The sequence below is a fragment of the Esox lucius genome, chromosome 16 (assembly GCF_011004845.1).
Source record: "Esox lucius isolate fEsoLuc1 chromosome 16, fEsoLuc1.pri, whole genome shotgun sequence".
In the NCBI taxonomy this organism is placed as follows: Eukaryota; Metazoa; Chordata; class Actinopteri; order Esociformes; family Esocidae; genus Esox; species Esox lucius.
In genome coordinates, this window is record NC_047584.1 from 20,583,728 (window position 1) to 20,602,225 (window position 18,498).

The 18,498-nt window shown below is 40.9% G+C and overlaps 1 protein-coding gene across 1 annotated transcript; it reads right to left on the bottom strand.

Annotated features, from left to right (window-relative positions):
• Positions 1-819: 819 nt before the first annotated feature.
• vil1 (villin 1) lies at positions 820-18,176 on the bottom strand. Its single transcript, XM_010879839.5, has 20 exons — positions 17,932-18,176; positions 13,088-13,196; positions 12,805-12,879; positions 12,474-12,670; positions 10,274-10,382; positions 8,449-8,559; positions 7,679-7,884; positions 7,419-7,497; positions 6,820-6,918; positions 6,352-6,505; positions 6,030-6,130; positions 5,571-5,708; positions 5,248-5,406; positions 4,884-5,063; positions 4,651-4,796; positions 4,375-4,519; positions 3,503-3,691; positions 2,643-2,711; positions 2,257-2,394; positions 820-1,882 (listed from the first exon to the last, which is right to left on the bottom strand). The coding sequence occupies exons 2-20, from the start codon at positions 13,166-13,168 to the stop codon at positions 1,769-1,771; spliced, it is 2,490 nt and encodes an 829-aa protein (XP_010878141.2). The 5' UTR covers positions 13,169-13,196; positions 17,932-18,176; the 3' UTR covers positions 820-1,768.
• Between the last annotated feature and the right edge of the window lie 322 nt (positions 18,177-18,498).

Genomic DNA, 18,498 nt, shown 5'->3' on the forward strand with positions numbered 1-18,498 from the left:
TTTGAATGTGTTCTATTTTCACAGCCGTCAAAAAGTGGCCAATCCACACAGTACTCTCCCTACTTAGCAATTAAAATATACATTTTCTTGCAGCAGTGCATTACAAGTGTGAGAGAGGCAGGAGCTTAGACCACTGGGCCCATGAAGGGATCACAGTGTTCAATCATTTTGTTTCCAGATTGTAGGTAGCACGTCTAAGAGAATGCATGAAAGCGAGAGGGTTTGAATCCTAAGAAACCTGCTATCACATTATTTGAAGTACAATACACCAGCTACTGTACTATGTCAACGATGTAAGCTGGAAATCCTTGGTAGAGTATTTGCTGGATGAAACCACATTTTAAACTAGGCCCCCAACACTGTACATTTCTAGTTTTCACTTACCCAAAAGTATACTATTTCCTATTGACTTTGTTGCCCCTAAAATCCCTTTATACTAAATTGTTTCATGATTAAAATTCATTGAGTTGACCATACCTCCATGCAGAATACTTTCAGATCCTCGGTATCCTTAGTATGTTTGTGTTTATTAACTACACAGGTGAAGAGAAAAGTTGGGTCTGACTATGGTCAGATGTCAAAAAGGTAAATGGACAAGATCAGAACAAGATCCAGATGAAGGACACTTCACAGAACCAAGTACAAATACAACTACCATGTAATGGCCTCTGCCTTCCTTAATCATCTGTTATGTGATTTGAAATGTTAGCTTTAATTCATTGTCACATTTTCTGAGAAAAATAGTGTTTTCAGTGGATGAACAGAAGCAAATTCAGATTTTTTCATTTAATGTTTAAAAGAAAAGAAATATCACACAAAAACGTGGGAAATATGTTTATTTAATGCCATTCAGAATGGTACCTGAATGGTCTTTATATGAATATATATATATATATGTATCCGTTAATCCAACATATTAAAAAAAATGCAACACTGTAATAGTTACATTGTCCACATTTATATAATTAAACACATGGAGAAAACCATGCACTTGCAGTTCTCTGAAGATTGTCATTACAAATATAGATTTAAGGAAACATTTTCAATATCTCAGAGATTCTATGTTAAAGCACTGATATCAACTCCATGTGCCCATACTTTTGTGTCAGGCAACAGCCCACTGGCCTAAAGGCCAGAAGGTGGGGTTTTTGAATATCACTATGAAAAGGTGACTCTTAACATGCTTCATTACAATATTAAGGCTCATTGTTAACATAAAATATTAGACCATATTGGTCCAATATAACCTCCTAGTTATTTTGGGCGGCTAGAATGACATAGCTAGGTGAAACAAGTAGCAGTTTAGAATAACTGTTTTACCTATGCTAACCGTAATATAAAAAAATCTATAGTCCTTTCAATCACCTAGACATTTCCACTTTATTAACTGATGGTCTAAATTACAACAGAAATTTAAAAGCACGAAAAAAGCATAGATTATTGACAAGACTAAATCTAAGACAATTTAATCTGTTTCTTACAGTCATTTAAAAATAACTAGACTGATAACACGAGGGGCCTCACTTTGACAGTGCAGAAAAAGTGTCAACCATGTATCCTTATATTTTTGTTTTGGTGGACCTTATTCCTAAATTTGCATTGTTTTTGCAGGACAATATTTACTTGTGTAAATTGCACAAGTAATGGTGCAAATTCAAGATGTATTGTAGATTTGGAAATACAAGAAGTAAATACAATAAGGTTTGATTTGACATCAGTGCTGGCTGCTTTTCCATGTCAAAATGAGACCAGTAGCACAGAAGTCTTTTTAGAACAGACCCTTCTCTTTTTTCAGATTCTGTTGCTTCCAGGTAGGCATGGAGTAAAATTGTGGCCGGGACATACCCAGGATCAGAGCAAAGTCTTCATTGGACAGATGCTCCTGGAAAAGACAGAGGTATGACATTAAGTCGGTATGTGTCAAATACAGATAAAAAGTCTACACACCCCTGTTAAAATGCCAGGTTCTTGTGATGTAAAAGAATGCAAAAATCTGTCTCATTCTTTTACATCAAACAACCTGGCATTTTAACAGGGGTGTGTAGACTTTTTATATCCACTGTAAGTGGCAGAGCTATAAACTATGCACTCTTCGAATACTGTGGTATTGTTACGCTGAATTGCACATTTACTCGTGAATCAAAACTCTGACTACTCTTTTGAACTGGAATTGTTTCCGTTACAAATCAGAAATCTGACAGCAGACTACATTGAACCACAGGCCAAGAAGAGACCAATGAGAAAAATCCAGCTTACCTCCTTCTTGGTGGGGTCCACCCCATCAGGCAGTTCCTCTGTCTGGCGGTTGACCAGCTGGTCTGCAGGAAAGGAGGTCTTAATGGTGGGGGACAGCACTGATCCTCCGATGTCCTTCGGAGTGGAAGTGGTTCTGTCCTGTATACACACAAATGGGTAAATACCATTCATTTAACCAGAACACAATCTAACTGCTGAGAGGTGGTTGCTGTGAAACACTTGGGCAGATGGTGACATTTTTCTGATATGCAGAATATTGTTAATGCTTACCAAATTTGGATTGCATACTCAATATTTATTAAAGTTGCACTGTGAAGAACATTTGTAAAGAACTTGAACATGAGAATAATTTTGTAAATCAGTTGACATGACTGAAAGAAACTCACCACAGTGATCTTGATCATTTCAGTTGCATCTCCAAGCTCAGCTTTCAAATCCTCGTAGGATTTCCCTCCCTGTAGTCATAAAAATAAGTATTTTTCATTTAATAAAGGCAATTTGAAGCCAACCGGATAATGTATTTAGATGCTTTTATAGTACATTATTAGACTTGCCTTAATTAAGCATAGATTGGACTCGAATCACATATTTTGTAAAAAGAGAAAACATTGCTACTCGACTTCAACTTCAGCTATCAATGTTAGATTTCAATTTGGACGTGATAGAGAACTAGCATTCAGGGCATTTAGATTGGTTCTGAAAGTTACATTTGGATTCGAAGCCTATGTCGTGGTGGGGAGGAAAATTATAGTAGTATGCAAAACTAAATTCCATTCAATTCTCATCTACCAATTGGATTTCCTTGGGCTCAAAGTGAGCATTTTTGTTTTGTTTTTAACATTCTTACATAGCCTTCATGCAGGACCGGCTCCAGGCACAAGCAACATAAGCGGTCGCTTAGGCCCCCAGACCGCTACGAGGCTTTTGACTGCTAGGGAGCCCTCGGCTGATAGGAGAGAAGGGCCCCAAATAAAATTTTGCCTAAGGCCCCCAAAAGGTTAGAGCTGGCACTGCCCTCATGATACGATTAAAACCTATTTTTTAAATCTAAAAACATAAAGACAATTGACAACGTAATAATATTAGGTTCCTTTAAGATTATTCAAGGAACTTGGGGCTTACTTGAAAATTAAAGGTTAAAACTTGAGACTTTGCATGAGACTTGGTCCCATGTATGGCCTTAAGTATATGAGCCTCTTATAATGTGTGTACCATAATTATTCTGAATAAAACAAATGCTACGTACACTCCACTTGTGTGGGTCCCAGGCGTGGAACCATCCGGTGAAGGTAGGTGGCTCAAATCCCTGTTTAACCAGTATGAGGGGGGTGTCCACATCCCTACCCCCAGGGTGGGTCCTCAGGTAGTCCTGTGCTGTGGTGGTTGCATTATCCTTCTCTGTTTGGTTGGCTCCCTTTCCCATCCACAGGAACACCTGAGGAGGAAGAGGTTGGGTTTGGTTAGAATGGATGTGATAGGACTCTCACAGGCGGTGCAGTGGTCTTTCATAGCACCAAGAAGACCACCACAGTCTAGGTTGGAGCCTTGACTGTGCATTAAGCTCACAAGTGACTGGAAAGCCCTTTGGGTGATACAAATTTTGCAGGGAAGTGGCATCACACTGTAGTGACTCCTTCAGGTTGTCAGATGAATGAGCGTGCTAAACATTAACTCACGCGACTCAAACATTTTAACAGTCTAATACACAGGTGTCAAACCGGTTCCACAAAGGGCCGAGTGTCTGCAGGTTTTTGGTTTTTCCTATAAATTGGTTCCTAGTTCATACCTACACAACCAGGTGAGGGTAGAAACTAACCAATCAGTGACCTAATTAACCAATCAAGTACAAGGAGAGAGCAAAAACATGCAGACACTCTGCCCTCCGTGGAACCGGTTTGACACCTCTGGTCTAATACATACATTTTATACATGCTGTACAAAAAATATGCAATGTTTTTTAAGGTTATAGATATCATTAGAACACAAAGGTATATTTTCAAATAACACAATAACATCTTCATTACCATTTTTGTCAACCTTTTAAGACTCACATGGATGTTCTAGTGTTAATACATAGGGCACATTAAATAGCATTCCAAGCTGAAGACTGGTTCTCACCATGTCCCATATATCTAGCAGCATGATATCATCTTCATCTAGGTCATCCTGGTTGAAGTTGGTGATCTCTGTGGCCAAGAATCGACCTGTCTGATTAGAACACTCAAAGAGGCGTGGGGTGATGCTGGAGTGTTCTTCCTGAAGTCTTAGCAGAGAAATCGATCAAAAAAAGGGATGTTGTTATTTCCAGTGTCATTTTTACGAAACAGAATTTAAACCCTCTGGCTGGGTTCAGTGGAATAGGCCCCATTATGGCCGAAAGATTAAGTCTCATACCTCTTACTGTTGGCATACTGTGACTTGCCTCCCAGATTGACCCAGAAATGAGCCGGTTCCTGGCCCTCAGCAATGACATTTTTTTCCCTCCTGGAGATGATGTCGGCTAAGGATTTCCCCATCTCTCGCTCATCCCCACTGCAGCCCTGAAAGGGATAAGTAGGCACAGTACAGCCCTCATCTGTGCTTCTCTGGATCTAGATTACAGATGTAGATTGTTTTTGGGAGCTTACCTTTCCATACCACAGATAGCAGCAAGTATCCGTGCTTAGCACAAAGACGTCGTTGGAGTTCAGGGACGAGGAACGTGCTGGCACTTCAATTGCGCGGGTGTTGAACTCATTGGTTCCGTGGACATGGAAGAGACGTACTGCCGGCTGGACATAGGTAGAGTTGTCTCTGGAGCTTCCTTCCTGCAAGCCGTGTTTAACATCTTATTAATGACATACGAATACAGCCACTTAAATGGTGAGGTTCCAATCCGATTTGCTCACACATTGCTTTGAATGAGTTCCTTTTGAGTGGCCTGATACATCCCGATAACTTCCAGAAAACCATTTGACAAAGAAACAGATTTGTGTGGTAAACGGGGTTTACCTCATAAACCACCATCTTGCCCTTGAATATGGCCATGAGGTGGAGGGTTTCTTTGCCCATGGGTACTCGGACCTGAACCGGCTCCCCGCCGTACTGTTGGTCGATGTTCACGGCTTGGAATGCAGAGGCTGCCAGCTCCGCTGTGGTTGCGTGGCGACCCTACATTGTACCCATGAAACGTGAGTTGCATGCAACGCAATGCAAGTACATTGCAAAGCAAGAATAATGGAATTAATAAATGTCTCTCGTATTGACACATTTTTGTAGCCAGGAAGGGATAGAGCTATGTCAGAGAGGGAGTGTTGGGCAGAGGTGGTCCTGACCTGCCATACGTATAGAATGTAGTGAGTCTTGTAGTTGACCAGATATTTGTAGAGGATGAGATAGCAGTCGCCTCCATAAAAGTGACCCAACCACTTCCTTTCCACGGGCACCAGCTCACTGTCCTCTATCCTCCAAACCTGATTGGAAAGAAATTAGTTTTTCCTTTGGAGATATGGTTTAGATAAGGCATAGTTATCCTCCAGCAAATGGCATCATAGGGTTTGATGAAACCTTTTTGGTCATTCTCATGCACTGAGTTTTGTTTAAAATGAGAATAATTAATTGCATTGTTTAAATTTTTTTTTTTAAACTAAGTAACACAAAACAACTAAATGGGGGTAGGTAATACATCTGATTTCATATACTGCTTTAGTAAAAATGAGTTTCTTTTCTTTCTTTTTTTTTGCCCCCCCCAGCTCGAATGTCAAACTCCGCCTATGGCAATTCTTGTTACCTACCTCAGCCTCGCCTGTTCCATCATCTACCATTTTCTGCTGGGCAGCCAGGTCAGGTCTTGCATGCATGGATGTGGCATCAAACTTTATCTGCTCTACCTTTGCTTCATTTTCAAGAAAACAGAGATTGTCAGGTACATTATTGTAGCTTTTCCCGTTTAGCGTTTAAAACAGTTTAGCATATACAAATTAATCAAGTTTAGAAATTTGGTTTGCATTTTCCGTGGCATATTTCCAATACTTTGGAACAGGTTCTTGTTGGGAATGCCATCTGATCTAACGCGTGTTTTGAACGCACAGTATTGTTCCACTGTAACTTGCTCACCAATTTTCCCTTTGCTGTTTGTGGTCCCCAGTCCTACAGTACTTCCCTTTACGGACCACTTCTGGAACAGCTGCTTGAACACAGAGGACTCAGCTCCATCGTTCACAGTCTCCACGTATGTGGACATAGTGTATCCCTTCGCCTTCTTGTATGCCTAGAATATCCAAATGTTAAATAAGGATCACATGTATTGATTTAGGTACTTCCAAATTCGCCTTGTATTACTAGCAGAGCTGCTGGGTGATTATGTGTGTCTGATTCAGAATCAGTGGATTTGTTTCAAGTATTCAGTTGGTTTTTAGGGTTAGTTTGGGTGTCTGGTGTATGGGTTGTGCAGAAAGGGGGTTTCTGGTATTTTAGGAGCACTTTTACATGTCAGTATGTATTCAACTATAATGCCTCTAGAGGAAAGTGAAGGGATGTCTAAAGCATTGAGAAAAATCAAATGTGTCAAAAGAATTGTCTCACTTCTGCTTTATCCAAAGCTTCAGCCCGCTCTGTCTTGGAAGACTTCTTTCCTTTCCAGATAAAGATTCTAATACCACCTTGGTCCAATAGGTAGCAGTCCTGTGACATGATCAGATTTATATTAGATTGTGTCACACACAGTGAAAGTGCATTCATTGTTTTGCCCATGTATCTGTGTCAATACTGCATTGTAGACAGACAGACCATTTCTGTTTCTATATTGCTCTGCCTCTGAAAACAAGTAGATGATAGTCTGTCTAGATTTGGCCAGTTTCATTTGAGGCAATAGCCAAAAAAGAAGTATGTTTGTCTCAATTCCACACAGTGTGGAAATAGTATTTCGATGTTCAGTGAATCACATCATAGTCCACTGAAAGTCCTAAGCATCCTTATCTTGGTTTACGCTTTCCTCATTAACTGTTTTATCTGATGAGAAACCCAAATGATCTCTTTCATTTATGAAGCTGATTATTTCAGAATGCTCAAGCTCATTACTTTTGTATTGTTGATAAATCATTGTTCTGGTAGACACAAGCTATTTAAGACTCCTTTCACTTTAGCATGGTTTTCTAACTTCCCTGATTAACATGGGGACTGACCTCATGATTCAACAGTTCCTGTGTCAGAGGCTTTACTGCCACCTCTTGAACCACGAGGTTTCCTTGGGCATCTGAGATACTGCACAGAAACAGGATGTTACACACACATTCTTGTCTCTGAAAATAATTATTTTTTAGTGTTGCTAGCTCTCACAAGCTTGTTCACGTCTGCTACAGTACATGTCTATGATGAATCGTAGAAGGTCCTAATGTTTTTGACAAGTCATAATGACGGTCAAAGGTTAGAATTCCGCACTCACTGGAAGAGCTTGACACTTGACGTCAGCTTCTGGTCAACCACGTCGTCGGGCGCGACACAGTCCTTTATTTCCCTTTTCTCTCCCAGATGCTGTTTCATCAGCTTCATGGCATCTTCGGAAGCCTTCTCGTTATCCCCTTCAACAACACTGACCTGAGCCCGTCCCCCTCTTTCCCTGTCACGGATGTCCTTGGCTAGGTTCATCCCCTGCAGAGAAAAACAACCGTCATCCACCACCAGGAGGCTGGTGTTCTCTAAATGGGCTTTAACAGTCCCACTCTACTACTCTGATACACTCATTGGAACCACACGTCAGTCTATGTTTTATGCATTCCACACTGTAAGGACCAGGTTTATGTACATAGGTCTTCCTGCTTTGGGGCTTTGTTTAAAATCTTCAAAAATGCACCCTTTCTTTTTTCTCTTTCATGTGGTATCACTAGATCTGATATCTCTGGAATGGTTAAGGTTAGGGTTAAGGTTAGTGTTAGGTTGAAATCTAATGCCAGACTTGAACGTGATTGACAGTTCAATAACCTGTATTCTTTATCTTATTCCATTATTTTCAATGTTTTTGTATTTCATGTTTTCTGTTATGTAATGTTTTCTGTTATGTATGGACCTCAGGAACTGCTGCTTTTGACAGGAGCTAATAGGAATCCTAATAAAACATTATTTACCAAAGCTTTTTTGGTTAAGATATGTCTTCCGTAGAATTCTGACCGATGTCTCTATGGCTGTGGAGCCATATATCCATATATCTTTCCTTACTTTGAGTCTCTCCATGCGGTTGCTCTTGGGACCGTTCCACTGGATAATGAGGCTGCCCAGGTCCAGCAGAAACACATCCCCCTTGTTGAAGCTGCTCCAATTCATATCCACCTGTTCTCACGTATATGGAATGCAGGAAGTGTTGTGGATGTAATGGACACATGGAGTCAATACATAAAGTTGGAATGACTTGAAGCTCATAGATTGAATTTATGCTTTTACTGAATGCTGATAAGGTAGGTATTTATCAGTAAATTACAGTTAACAACATTTGTTCTTCTCAGCTTTTGTAATTACTAGAATGGATGAGACAATAGTGTGATATCTTTAGCCAGGCCGCAATAGAAAATGTTGGCCATTCATGAATGACATTGATACAGTTAAACTGACTAACATTTCTTACTATGTATTGCATTTGCCACTGGCCGTTTGAACAGTGTATTATCCAGTAATACGCTTTACCGGTATCTAATAACTTACTGGAATAGTCATAAGAATAGAGCAATTGCTAGCAAGTCTGCCAAAGCTATTTGATTTTATGGCATAAGAACATATATATTTTCTTTCATGGCAAAACTACATACTTTTTTCTTTCATTTGTGAATGACATTTATACAATAACTATCAATAAAGGCGACGATAACTAACTTTTAAGTGAAAAGACAAGAGAATCGTGGCTCTACCAGAAATAATTAATAAATGTAATTGCTCTCAATAGATTCAAACTCAGGACTTCCACACTGTCTTCCACACAGAGGCACTGTCTTTAACCACTACGCAACGGCATTACACGTTTCAGCAGTCGCTAGACTCCATTGATGCTTGTGTAAAACTGACTAACGGTTTTTCAAAAAAACGAATCGAATGTTAGCTAACTAGCTACAAATAATTCCTTTTAAAAATGTGTCAAAGTCGTTTGTTGCTAGTTATCCAGCTATAGCTACTGGCGTTACTGTTAGCTAGCTAGGTAACAACATTAACTTACCAGCTAGCTAACATTTCCTGGTTTCTAGCTTGCTTGTTGGGTAGCTGACTTTTCTTCACAAAAGTGAGCAGGTTACTTAGTTTGATAAGAAGCTACATGATAGACTGGCCATTCATCCAGGTGTGTGTGATTATGCTTAACTTTATGTTTGCATAGTTTTCATGAAAGTGAGCAAGTCACTTAATTTGATAATAAGCTACCTGATTGACCGGTCATTCATCCAGGTGTGTGTGATTATGCTTAACCTTATGTTGGCATAGTCTTCACAAAAGTGTGTGTGATTATGCTTAATCTATAACCCTATAACGGCTCAGTGGCTGTCCATCTGCATTCCAACTATCTACACTTACATGGCTACTACTATTTATTATGAAGCCTGCTGCTAAGCTATTTTAGCTTAGCAGCAGGATATTTTTCCCATAACTTTATCAAACTGTATTGTATTATATTCCATTACAAAGCTCTGAATCTGGACCTATATAACATTTGAAGAAAGCCAAATTCAAATTTTGCGATATGACCCGGTTCAGGAATTCTGTCACATTAATGTATTTAGTTTGGGCTCTGTTTTCTCCCCGAACTGTCATTAGAACCCTGGTCGCAATGACTGCAGCACAACGCAGTTTTCAGAATGTTGCGGCTATGATTTCTTGACAGGCTTTATTTTTTTTCTTTCTCTTTTCTCTTTACAGTTCTTGTTTTCTGTGGCAAGGAAGGAAGTAACATGTTGAGAAGTATTTTTAGTGCTACACAATCTTAGTCAAAGGCTGTGTGAACGCTGTATATCTTCCACATAGGACACTAAAATGGCCTATTGCACATGACTATGACCTTTCTCACCTCTCCGGCCACTACGTGTTTCCTTCCTTTGACGTGGAGGAGGCGGCGGATGTTGTATGTGTTGGTCTCCACCTGCTTCATCCCAGATGCAACGCCACCCTTCTTGTAGCTGCGAAGAAACACGCACAAGAAATGAGGAGGTGGCAATCACTATGAACCTGAAACCATTTATTTTGGTTCATCATTCATATCTTTTGCCAGGGTTTGTTGTGGAAAACTGTGGCAAAAGGCTTTTGCGACGCAAAACGTTTCGGCAACCACAACTAGTGTATTTTATTGGTCAACCTCCTGGTTTCAACCTGTTCGTCTATGTTCAGTTTGAATAAAAACTTTGGGGTCTAAATACTATTTAACATTGGAAATGTCAGCCTGTGTTCTGGAACATGGACTGATTTTGGCAATTTCTGTTGTGCTGTACCCCTCTGACTTACAGTATTCCCACTTTTTCATACGTTTCTGCCTGACAATGTAGACAGGATGATTCCCCGAAGCCAGAATGAAGAAGTGATGATTAAGTCCACCCTCACAATTTTTTTCATCATATCTGTTGAACAATTTACTGATCACTGTTTATAATGCAACCTCAAATTAGTCAAAACATCACAAAGGGAAATGACCCTTTGCGAGTGGGAAGTTACACAAGACATCAACACCTTTTCTAAGGACAAATGCGCCACCTATTTTTACCTCCTGTTATATAGAGCATATATAATTTTTCAAACTATATTTCATGGGTTCCATAATCTTAATCTTAATCTTAAAATATTTTGGTATTAAGTTTATGATATACCATAAATAAATGGTATTGTTTCATTGACAGTGCAGTTGAAATATGTGTGGGGATGTAGGTTTTGGGTTTTGCAATTAGACTGGTTTTGTGGGTGATTAGACAGGTTACTGTCCAAAAGTTTGGGATCACTTATAAATGTCCTTGTTTTTCATGAAAACATGCATGAAATTAGTTTGAATAGGAAATATAGCAAATTTAATAGGAAACACAGTCATTGACAAGATTAGAAATAATGGTTTTTAATTGAAATGATAATTGTGTCAAACACAAAAGGACTTCATATCCAATGTGCGCTACTTGATTTACAAAAGAACAAAAATAAATAAATAAAAAGCTTTTGCTGCTAAGAATGCCAGGTGTCCTTCAGTTTGAATTCCGTTACTGAGTTAAGTAAGATTACTCAGTTTAGTACCCCTTGTCATTTTTCCACATATTTCATTTAATCGCCCTAAAGCTATATCCATGTTTTTGCAGTAAAATAAGACATGATGGGATTTTCACAATTTTAGACATGAAAAGATTGTTATGAGTACATCCTTTTTCATCTTTTTTAAGGAACTAAACAAGTCAGAGCATAATGACAAAGATACCAGGCGCCGTAGGTTTTGAGGAACCAACTGTAGGAGGGGGTGGGTGTTCTATATGGGCGGAGCTTCCCTGGGCAGATCTTTGCAGATATACACTTCTCGTGCTTTCCTCCAGCTAGAGTTTGATTTACAGTGGTTTCTCTTCCTTATTCACATGCACACACATGCATGGAACTAATGTAATTTAAAGGTATCTGTTCTTTTAATTGCACTGAGAGCATTTCACAACCACCTATGCTAAGTTCTGTGATTGGTCAGTCCCCAGCGATAGGTGCAGGTGATTTGCATAAAGTTGGGAAATCTGAAGTTTTTCTTCCCTTCTAACGGATCCCACGCATCGCCCCACAAGCCACAAAATAAGCCAAGGAGGAAAGCTTGCCTCGCACAAGGCGATTGGCTGGAATGGGATTGCTGGAACAGAATTGGCTGGAAAATAGCGGCACTCTCCAAAAATCTACATTCCACCAGCACTGAACTATCTGTGTTGCTAAACAACTCTCAGAGAGAGGAAGAAAAAAATTAAATTTAATCCTGACTAGTGTAGCCTTAAAAATCAGCCGTTTCCAGCTACAGTAATCATATACAAAATGAACAATGTCTACACTGTATTTCTGATCAATTTAATGTTATTTTAATGGTAAAAAAATTCACTTTTCTTTCAAAAACAAGGACATTTCTAAGTGACCCCAAACCTTTAAATTGTAGTATAGGTGTGCACGAGATGGGTCACATATAAATTGAACTTTTTATCTGTAAATAGGGTGACATCTCCATTGTGTCCATACAACTGGCAGCTTGCTGTTGTTTGCTGTACGTAACTCACACAATGCCCTGCTTGAAGTACCCACGGAAGGTGTCACTCTCATAGCCCTGAGCCTCTCGGTGCTGCACGGCCACGCCCCCCAGGTGCTCGTCCATCATGGTGGTGTAAATGGCCGCTGCCCCCTGCTCGTCATTGGAGGTGTCCTTGCCCAGCCAATAGTGGATGTCGTAGGTGAAAGAGCTGCGCACCTTATTGGTCTACAGAATTAGAAAGAAATGGTATGTTACTTGGACATTATTTAATGACATTTTAATTGTAGATCACTTTTTATTTGTAGGGGGGGGGGAGTTAAAATTGTATGCACAATTGCAGTGTTAAATTGATTACTTACGTATAGAATGACATAGCTGTCTCCTTCGTAAAATTGGCCATATGCTTTAGGGGGAAAGGGCACCATCTCCATGTCCTGACAAATGGGGAACATTAGAACAAGGCCAATGGCTTTGTAATGTCAGTGTTTGAAAATGTTTGGAAACTTGAAGTGCTTGAAGGGAAGACGCTGGTTTCAGTGTAGGAAATAATGCATTTGGAAATTGTTCAAAACGTGAAGGTGTGTTCAAAACGTGAAGGTGTGAGAACACTTTCCGTATGCCCTGTATATCCTTGTCTCTCACCTCTATCCTCCATATCTGCAGCCCTGGTGTGGTTTTATTGAGGACTTTAGCAACTTGGGTTTTGACCTGGATCTGGGGCATGGTGCCAGATTCAGCTTGAAGAGGATACCTGGAGGGAAAGGAATGAGTGAATGACTGTGATCTAGAACTAGAAACCTCACTAGGTTTATTTTAAGCGGATCCACTTTATACATTGTATTGTTATATTCTCATGGTTGTAGAAGAACTGGAACCTCTGATATGATTTCATGGGCATGATTTTGAAGTCTGAACAATTTCTAACCCAACTTGATTCTATCTTAAAATGTACAATACGGTCAAACTATTTACATTTAAAACATTAATATTTTTATTTGTTGTTAGAAAATAAATGAAAATCTTGAAAGGTCTGTTGCGAAACCTTGCGAAACAACAACACTTGGACGGTCATTCTAGTGACATTACTGGAACCTCAGATGAGGCAAGTGAACGACCCATGGCTTGCTACTGTCTATACATTAGTGAATTAGTTGATTATTGGCAGGGTCAATAATGTCACTTAAGTAGTGGAATTCCTATCTCAGATCACATAATGGTAACAATAGTATATTGCTCAGTATTTTGGAATTTGGAATTTAAAACCAAGTATTTTTGTAATATGAACTATAATTCATTGCAGTACATAAATGCAGTGGTCTCTTAATAGAGGAAGTCAAAGGTAAGTGGGACAGATTTGAACCCATACTGACACTTACAATTGCTCTTGGGTTTTTGACTTAGAATGCTTGACCCCCTTGGCCACTTGCAATTTCAAGAGAAATTCTCATAATTTTAACTCTTCTGTACAGTGGTCTCTTAATTTGAACCCTTCTGTGCAGAGGTCTCTTAATTTGAACACTTCTGTGCAGTGGGAGCTGTATATAATTGAATGTTCCATCTTATATATCTACTTGTCCCCATCCAATGAATCCTCCTTTTGATAGTTACAGGACCAGCTAAAAAAGCAGGCTCCGTGTGGCGCCCTTGCTGTCTGACTGGATGACTGCTTATAGGCAATACAGGAAGCCCAGTTCAGTTTATGAGCAGTGGACCATAAAGTCATATTGTGCTGTGTTTGCGCTCTGTCAGTTTCTTGCAACCATAGACCTTCCAGGTGTCTCTGTATGGCTGCTAAACTACACAACAGCCATCACAACAAAAAAAAATACAGTTTCTGCTGCAACCACCCGATTGTTCCTCAATAAATCAGATCAATGCCCCAATTCTTTGTAGTGAGCTCATTACTTCAAAGAACTGTGATTGTCTCCTGTAGATGTGTAACTGTTTGGTTGTTCCACTCTGGTCGGTGTGTGAATACTGATGTTTGACCTATGGCTGATAATTACTTGCACAAATGTAATTTGTGATTACATTCGTGCCTCATCGTTTCCAATTTACAAATCATGGGGCTGAAATCTTTATGGTTGTTCTTGTAAACTGTCAAATGATTTATAACCAAGTTACTGATGGTTCCCAATATTAGCATTTTGAATGTACAATAAGTGAGACTGATGCGCTTGTAATTCATCTTTCACTTGTAGCCACATTATAGGTGTGTGTTTGCTTATCGTAAAACAATCACTTTATGAGTCTACTTATCAGGACCATTTCTCTCTCCCCTAACCACTAATCAGAGGTCTGTTGATAGAGTAACACAATATTGAGTCATCGCAGCCACATTCACTTTTTCTCTGTCATGATTGGATACGTCTCTATGGCAAAGGAAGAACCTACCCCTGAGTGTCATGCTCGCCAAGGACACTGCCCCACCCCTAATCTGTTTCCGGGCCAACTAGGACACAACCATGATACGGTTTCCTCCACCCAGTTCAACGGTCGAGATAGATCACAGTTGGTGCGCTCCCTATTATAGCCCTGGGATAATAAAGACCCTGCGTGTGACCTCAAGTCACCATAGCTTTACAGAAACAGCCCCATGGACCCCTGAGGCCCAACAAGCAGGGCAGCACCCAGGGGTCCAATATGGTTTAGTGTCACGAGGGGTGTATACCCAGGGCCTGGCACAGTGCCAAATAGAATCCTTCCTCTCGTATGTATGTGACTGATTTTAATTATATATGTGATGCACTGTAGTTATAATGTAGCAATATGTTAGCAATGTCTGCAGCATGTTAATGTTACTATTACTTCTCGAAAAGCAACCACAGGGAAATCATTTTATTTATAGTTATTTTAGAGCCAACAAAAACCTCAGGTTCTGAAACATCTGGTGTTTCTGCTGGCTCTAAATTAATTTTAAATGAAAATACTTAACTTATAACTTTGATAAGGCCTGGGCTTATCAAATTCTTGTCCCCTTTAACAAGTGATTAGCTTGGCTGTGATGCCTCCTTTCTAAGTCATCAGACATAGGAAATATCTGAATACCGTGTGAGGAGAGGGTGAGGAGAGGAGAGGGTGAGGAGAGGGTGAGGAGAGGAGAGGGTGAGGAGTGTCAGGATCTAGCAAGCAGCAGCAGACTAGCTGCACATCTCACCATCTCGTTTACAGCACCTGAACTTTGCCTTATCTCTTACTCTATCTAGGAAATATCTGAATACCCCTATAGACTTTTGGATCAAATATTAACTACTGACTGCAGTAAGAACTCAAACAACCTTAAGACACTGTTTCACCAGGTTGATGAGTGAAGTTGCTATTTTAGAGAGCTCCAGAAATGTAAGCCACCAATGGTCTGGTCACCATGTGTGTAAACACAGTACAGCGGGATGTTTCATGTTTTAACCCTTATACCTAGGGACCAAGTGTGTGACTGCGCCCTGTGACCACCACCCTCATCTTGGTTCTATGGATGCAATGGTTACCGCTACTTACTCCCCTCATGCAGTCCACTAAAATATTAAGTACCACTGCAATCCTGCACACCCAACACTATCTGTGACATAGCTTATTTCTCCTTTACCTGAAATGGAAACAGGTATATCTCAACATGAAGACCTGTTTCTCCGTCTATGCTCTGCATCTGAAACCATCCATCCTTTTGGCGGCTGCTGAAGTACTGTACGATAATTTCCATAAGCATGTGCAATGGAAATTAGCAATGGCAAACGTCAGTACATTGGCAAGGGGACATTACTGGAGTTTTTACCTGGCTAATTTCCCAATGATCCACAGTAACCAAGTCGACATTTGTACTTTACTGTCCTCAAGCCAGAGTTTGTTCGACATTTGTGAGGAGAGGGTTTGGAGGGGAGAAGGTGTGGAGAGGAGAGGGTGTGGGGAGGAGAGGGTGAGGATAGGAGAGGGTGTGGATAGGAGAGGGTGTGGATAGGAGAGGGTGTGGATAGGAGAGGGTGAGGAGAGGGTGAGGAGTGTCAGGATCTAGCAAGCAGCAGCTGACTACCTGCACATCTCACCATCTCGTTTACAGCACATGAACTTTGCCTTCTCTCTTTATCTATCATTCTCTCTCTTTATCTCTTTCACTCACACACACACCCACACAATTGTCCATTACCTCAGTGACCATATATGGTGAGCAGAGGTGATAGACATACAGGTGTGGGTGTCTTTCTTTTACAGTAGTGATGAGTGATCTTGTTCCTAGACCTCACTAGGAACATGCTTAGTGCATATATGTAATCAGGTTTACCTGTGGTCCTCCCTGTCCTTTCACACTGGTACAGAAAATGACCAGGTATTATGTTTGATTGTATGTTGTGGTTTGTTCTTTCCTTTACACGTTGATTGTATTATGGTTGATTATAGGTTATAATATGTTCTTTTCCCTCTATTGGTTGTATAATGGCTTTCTTTGGGTTGTAATTGTGCCACATTGTCCTGGTTTAACCTCTGCCAGACCTCTCTGGATAATGGTCCTGATATTAAAGCCTCACTGATTATGAGATTAGGGGAATTCTACCAGGACTCTTGGTCTCCTGACCAAAAGGAAAAATCGGGGCTGGAATGCACAACTGATTAACCCTTGCATGCTGTATGTCCATTGTCCAGAGGATTGGACTTCCATAGCCTGACTCACTGTAGCATTTGGACATGGTTGTTGCCGTGCCAGCCAGCCAAACGGCGAGTGATTCGGCTCTTCAGAGAGCTTCACAAGGCTAAATGGACCATTAAACCTTGGCGACTGCTAAGTGGGAGATTCGTTGATACAAAAGGGAGCTGTTTGCTCCCCTAATGGGGGGACTTTTGTTTCCCTGAAGTCATGCAGTAACTCAACGCAGGATCCCCTCAGAAACGCTGCTGATTAGAGAAGATGGACAGCATGGGAAAACTCAGAGCAGAGGCAGGTTACAAAGAGGTCTCTGACCAGGCCAACATTCAGAGACACACTGGCTGATACAGTGGCTGATACACCTGATGTACAGACACGAACATACTGTAGAGTATGCATGCGCACTACGACAGCAGGCTTGTTCTGACAAAACACACAGACCATGCAAGCATGGCCTAAAGCACAGAAAACTTCAATTCAGCTTTACACTGACCTGTAATTGCATTATACACGTCACACAGACACACAAAAACACCAGCTGTGTACAGAGAAACAACATACAAAGGGGTAGCACAATCAATGCCCACATGCACAAAGGCTGACAGAAACCACGGCATTCATCCAAATGGACACAAACACCTGCTTAAAGCCATTAAGCCTTTGGCTAGAAGGCAAGCTTTTAAGGTTCAACACCAGCTCCGATTCAACTGTTTAACTAAACACCGGTCTCACGTTTACTGTGCTTAACACACTGAATTTAAATGTTGTTTACACCTATATGTTGTGCACGAACAGCCCACCACAGGCCAAGGAAACGAACAACACACATTCCCCAAACACTGCTTTCACCTACCTGAATCAGGTGGAGGACGGATTTCTCCTTGACCGTGTGAGTAAGTCAGCTTTCTCTGACTCTCTCCTTCCTCTTTATTCCACCCGCTGTTTATGTGCCAATGAACTTCAGCCCCTTGTGTCAGCCGCCACGCCCTCGTGCTCCTCCGACTCATTAACCAGCCCCTTGGTGCTACAGTGGTGTAGTTGACGGTGCCTGGGTGAAGAGGGCCACCACCTCAGAGCTCCTTCCCCTTGTTGACTAGCTGTCACTGGGTGTTTCTCCCCTGAGGCAACCCCCCCCCCCCCCCGCCCCACACCACCACCTTATGTAAGCAAGAGGCTCTGGGCAAACGGTTAGTTCAGCTCCACGACTCTCCCTTTGTAAAAGTGCTCCGGAGTGGCTGCAGCCGTCAGAGTGCATGATTGTAGTGCATGATTGCAAGCACTAGGTGTAGGTAGCTGCGGTAAGGCAGGGCAGAACTTTTCGTGTCCTGTATATTTAATAATCAGGTATTGTCACATGAGAATGTGGAAACGTTCTGCTAGGGTACACAACAGTACACTCTGCTGTTGACTGCATAGTGCA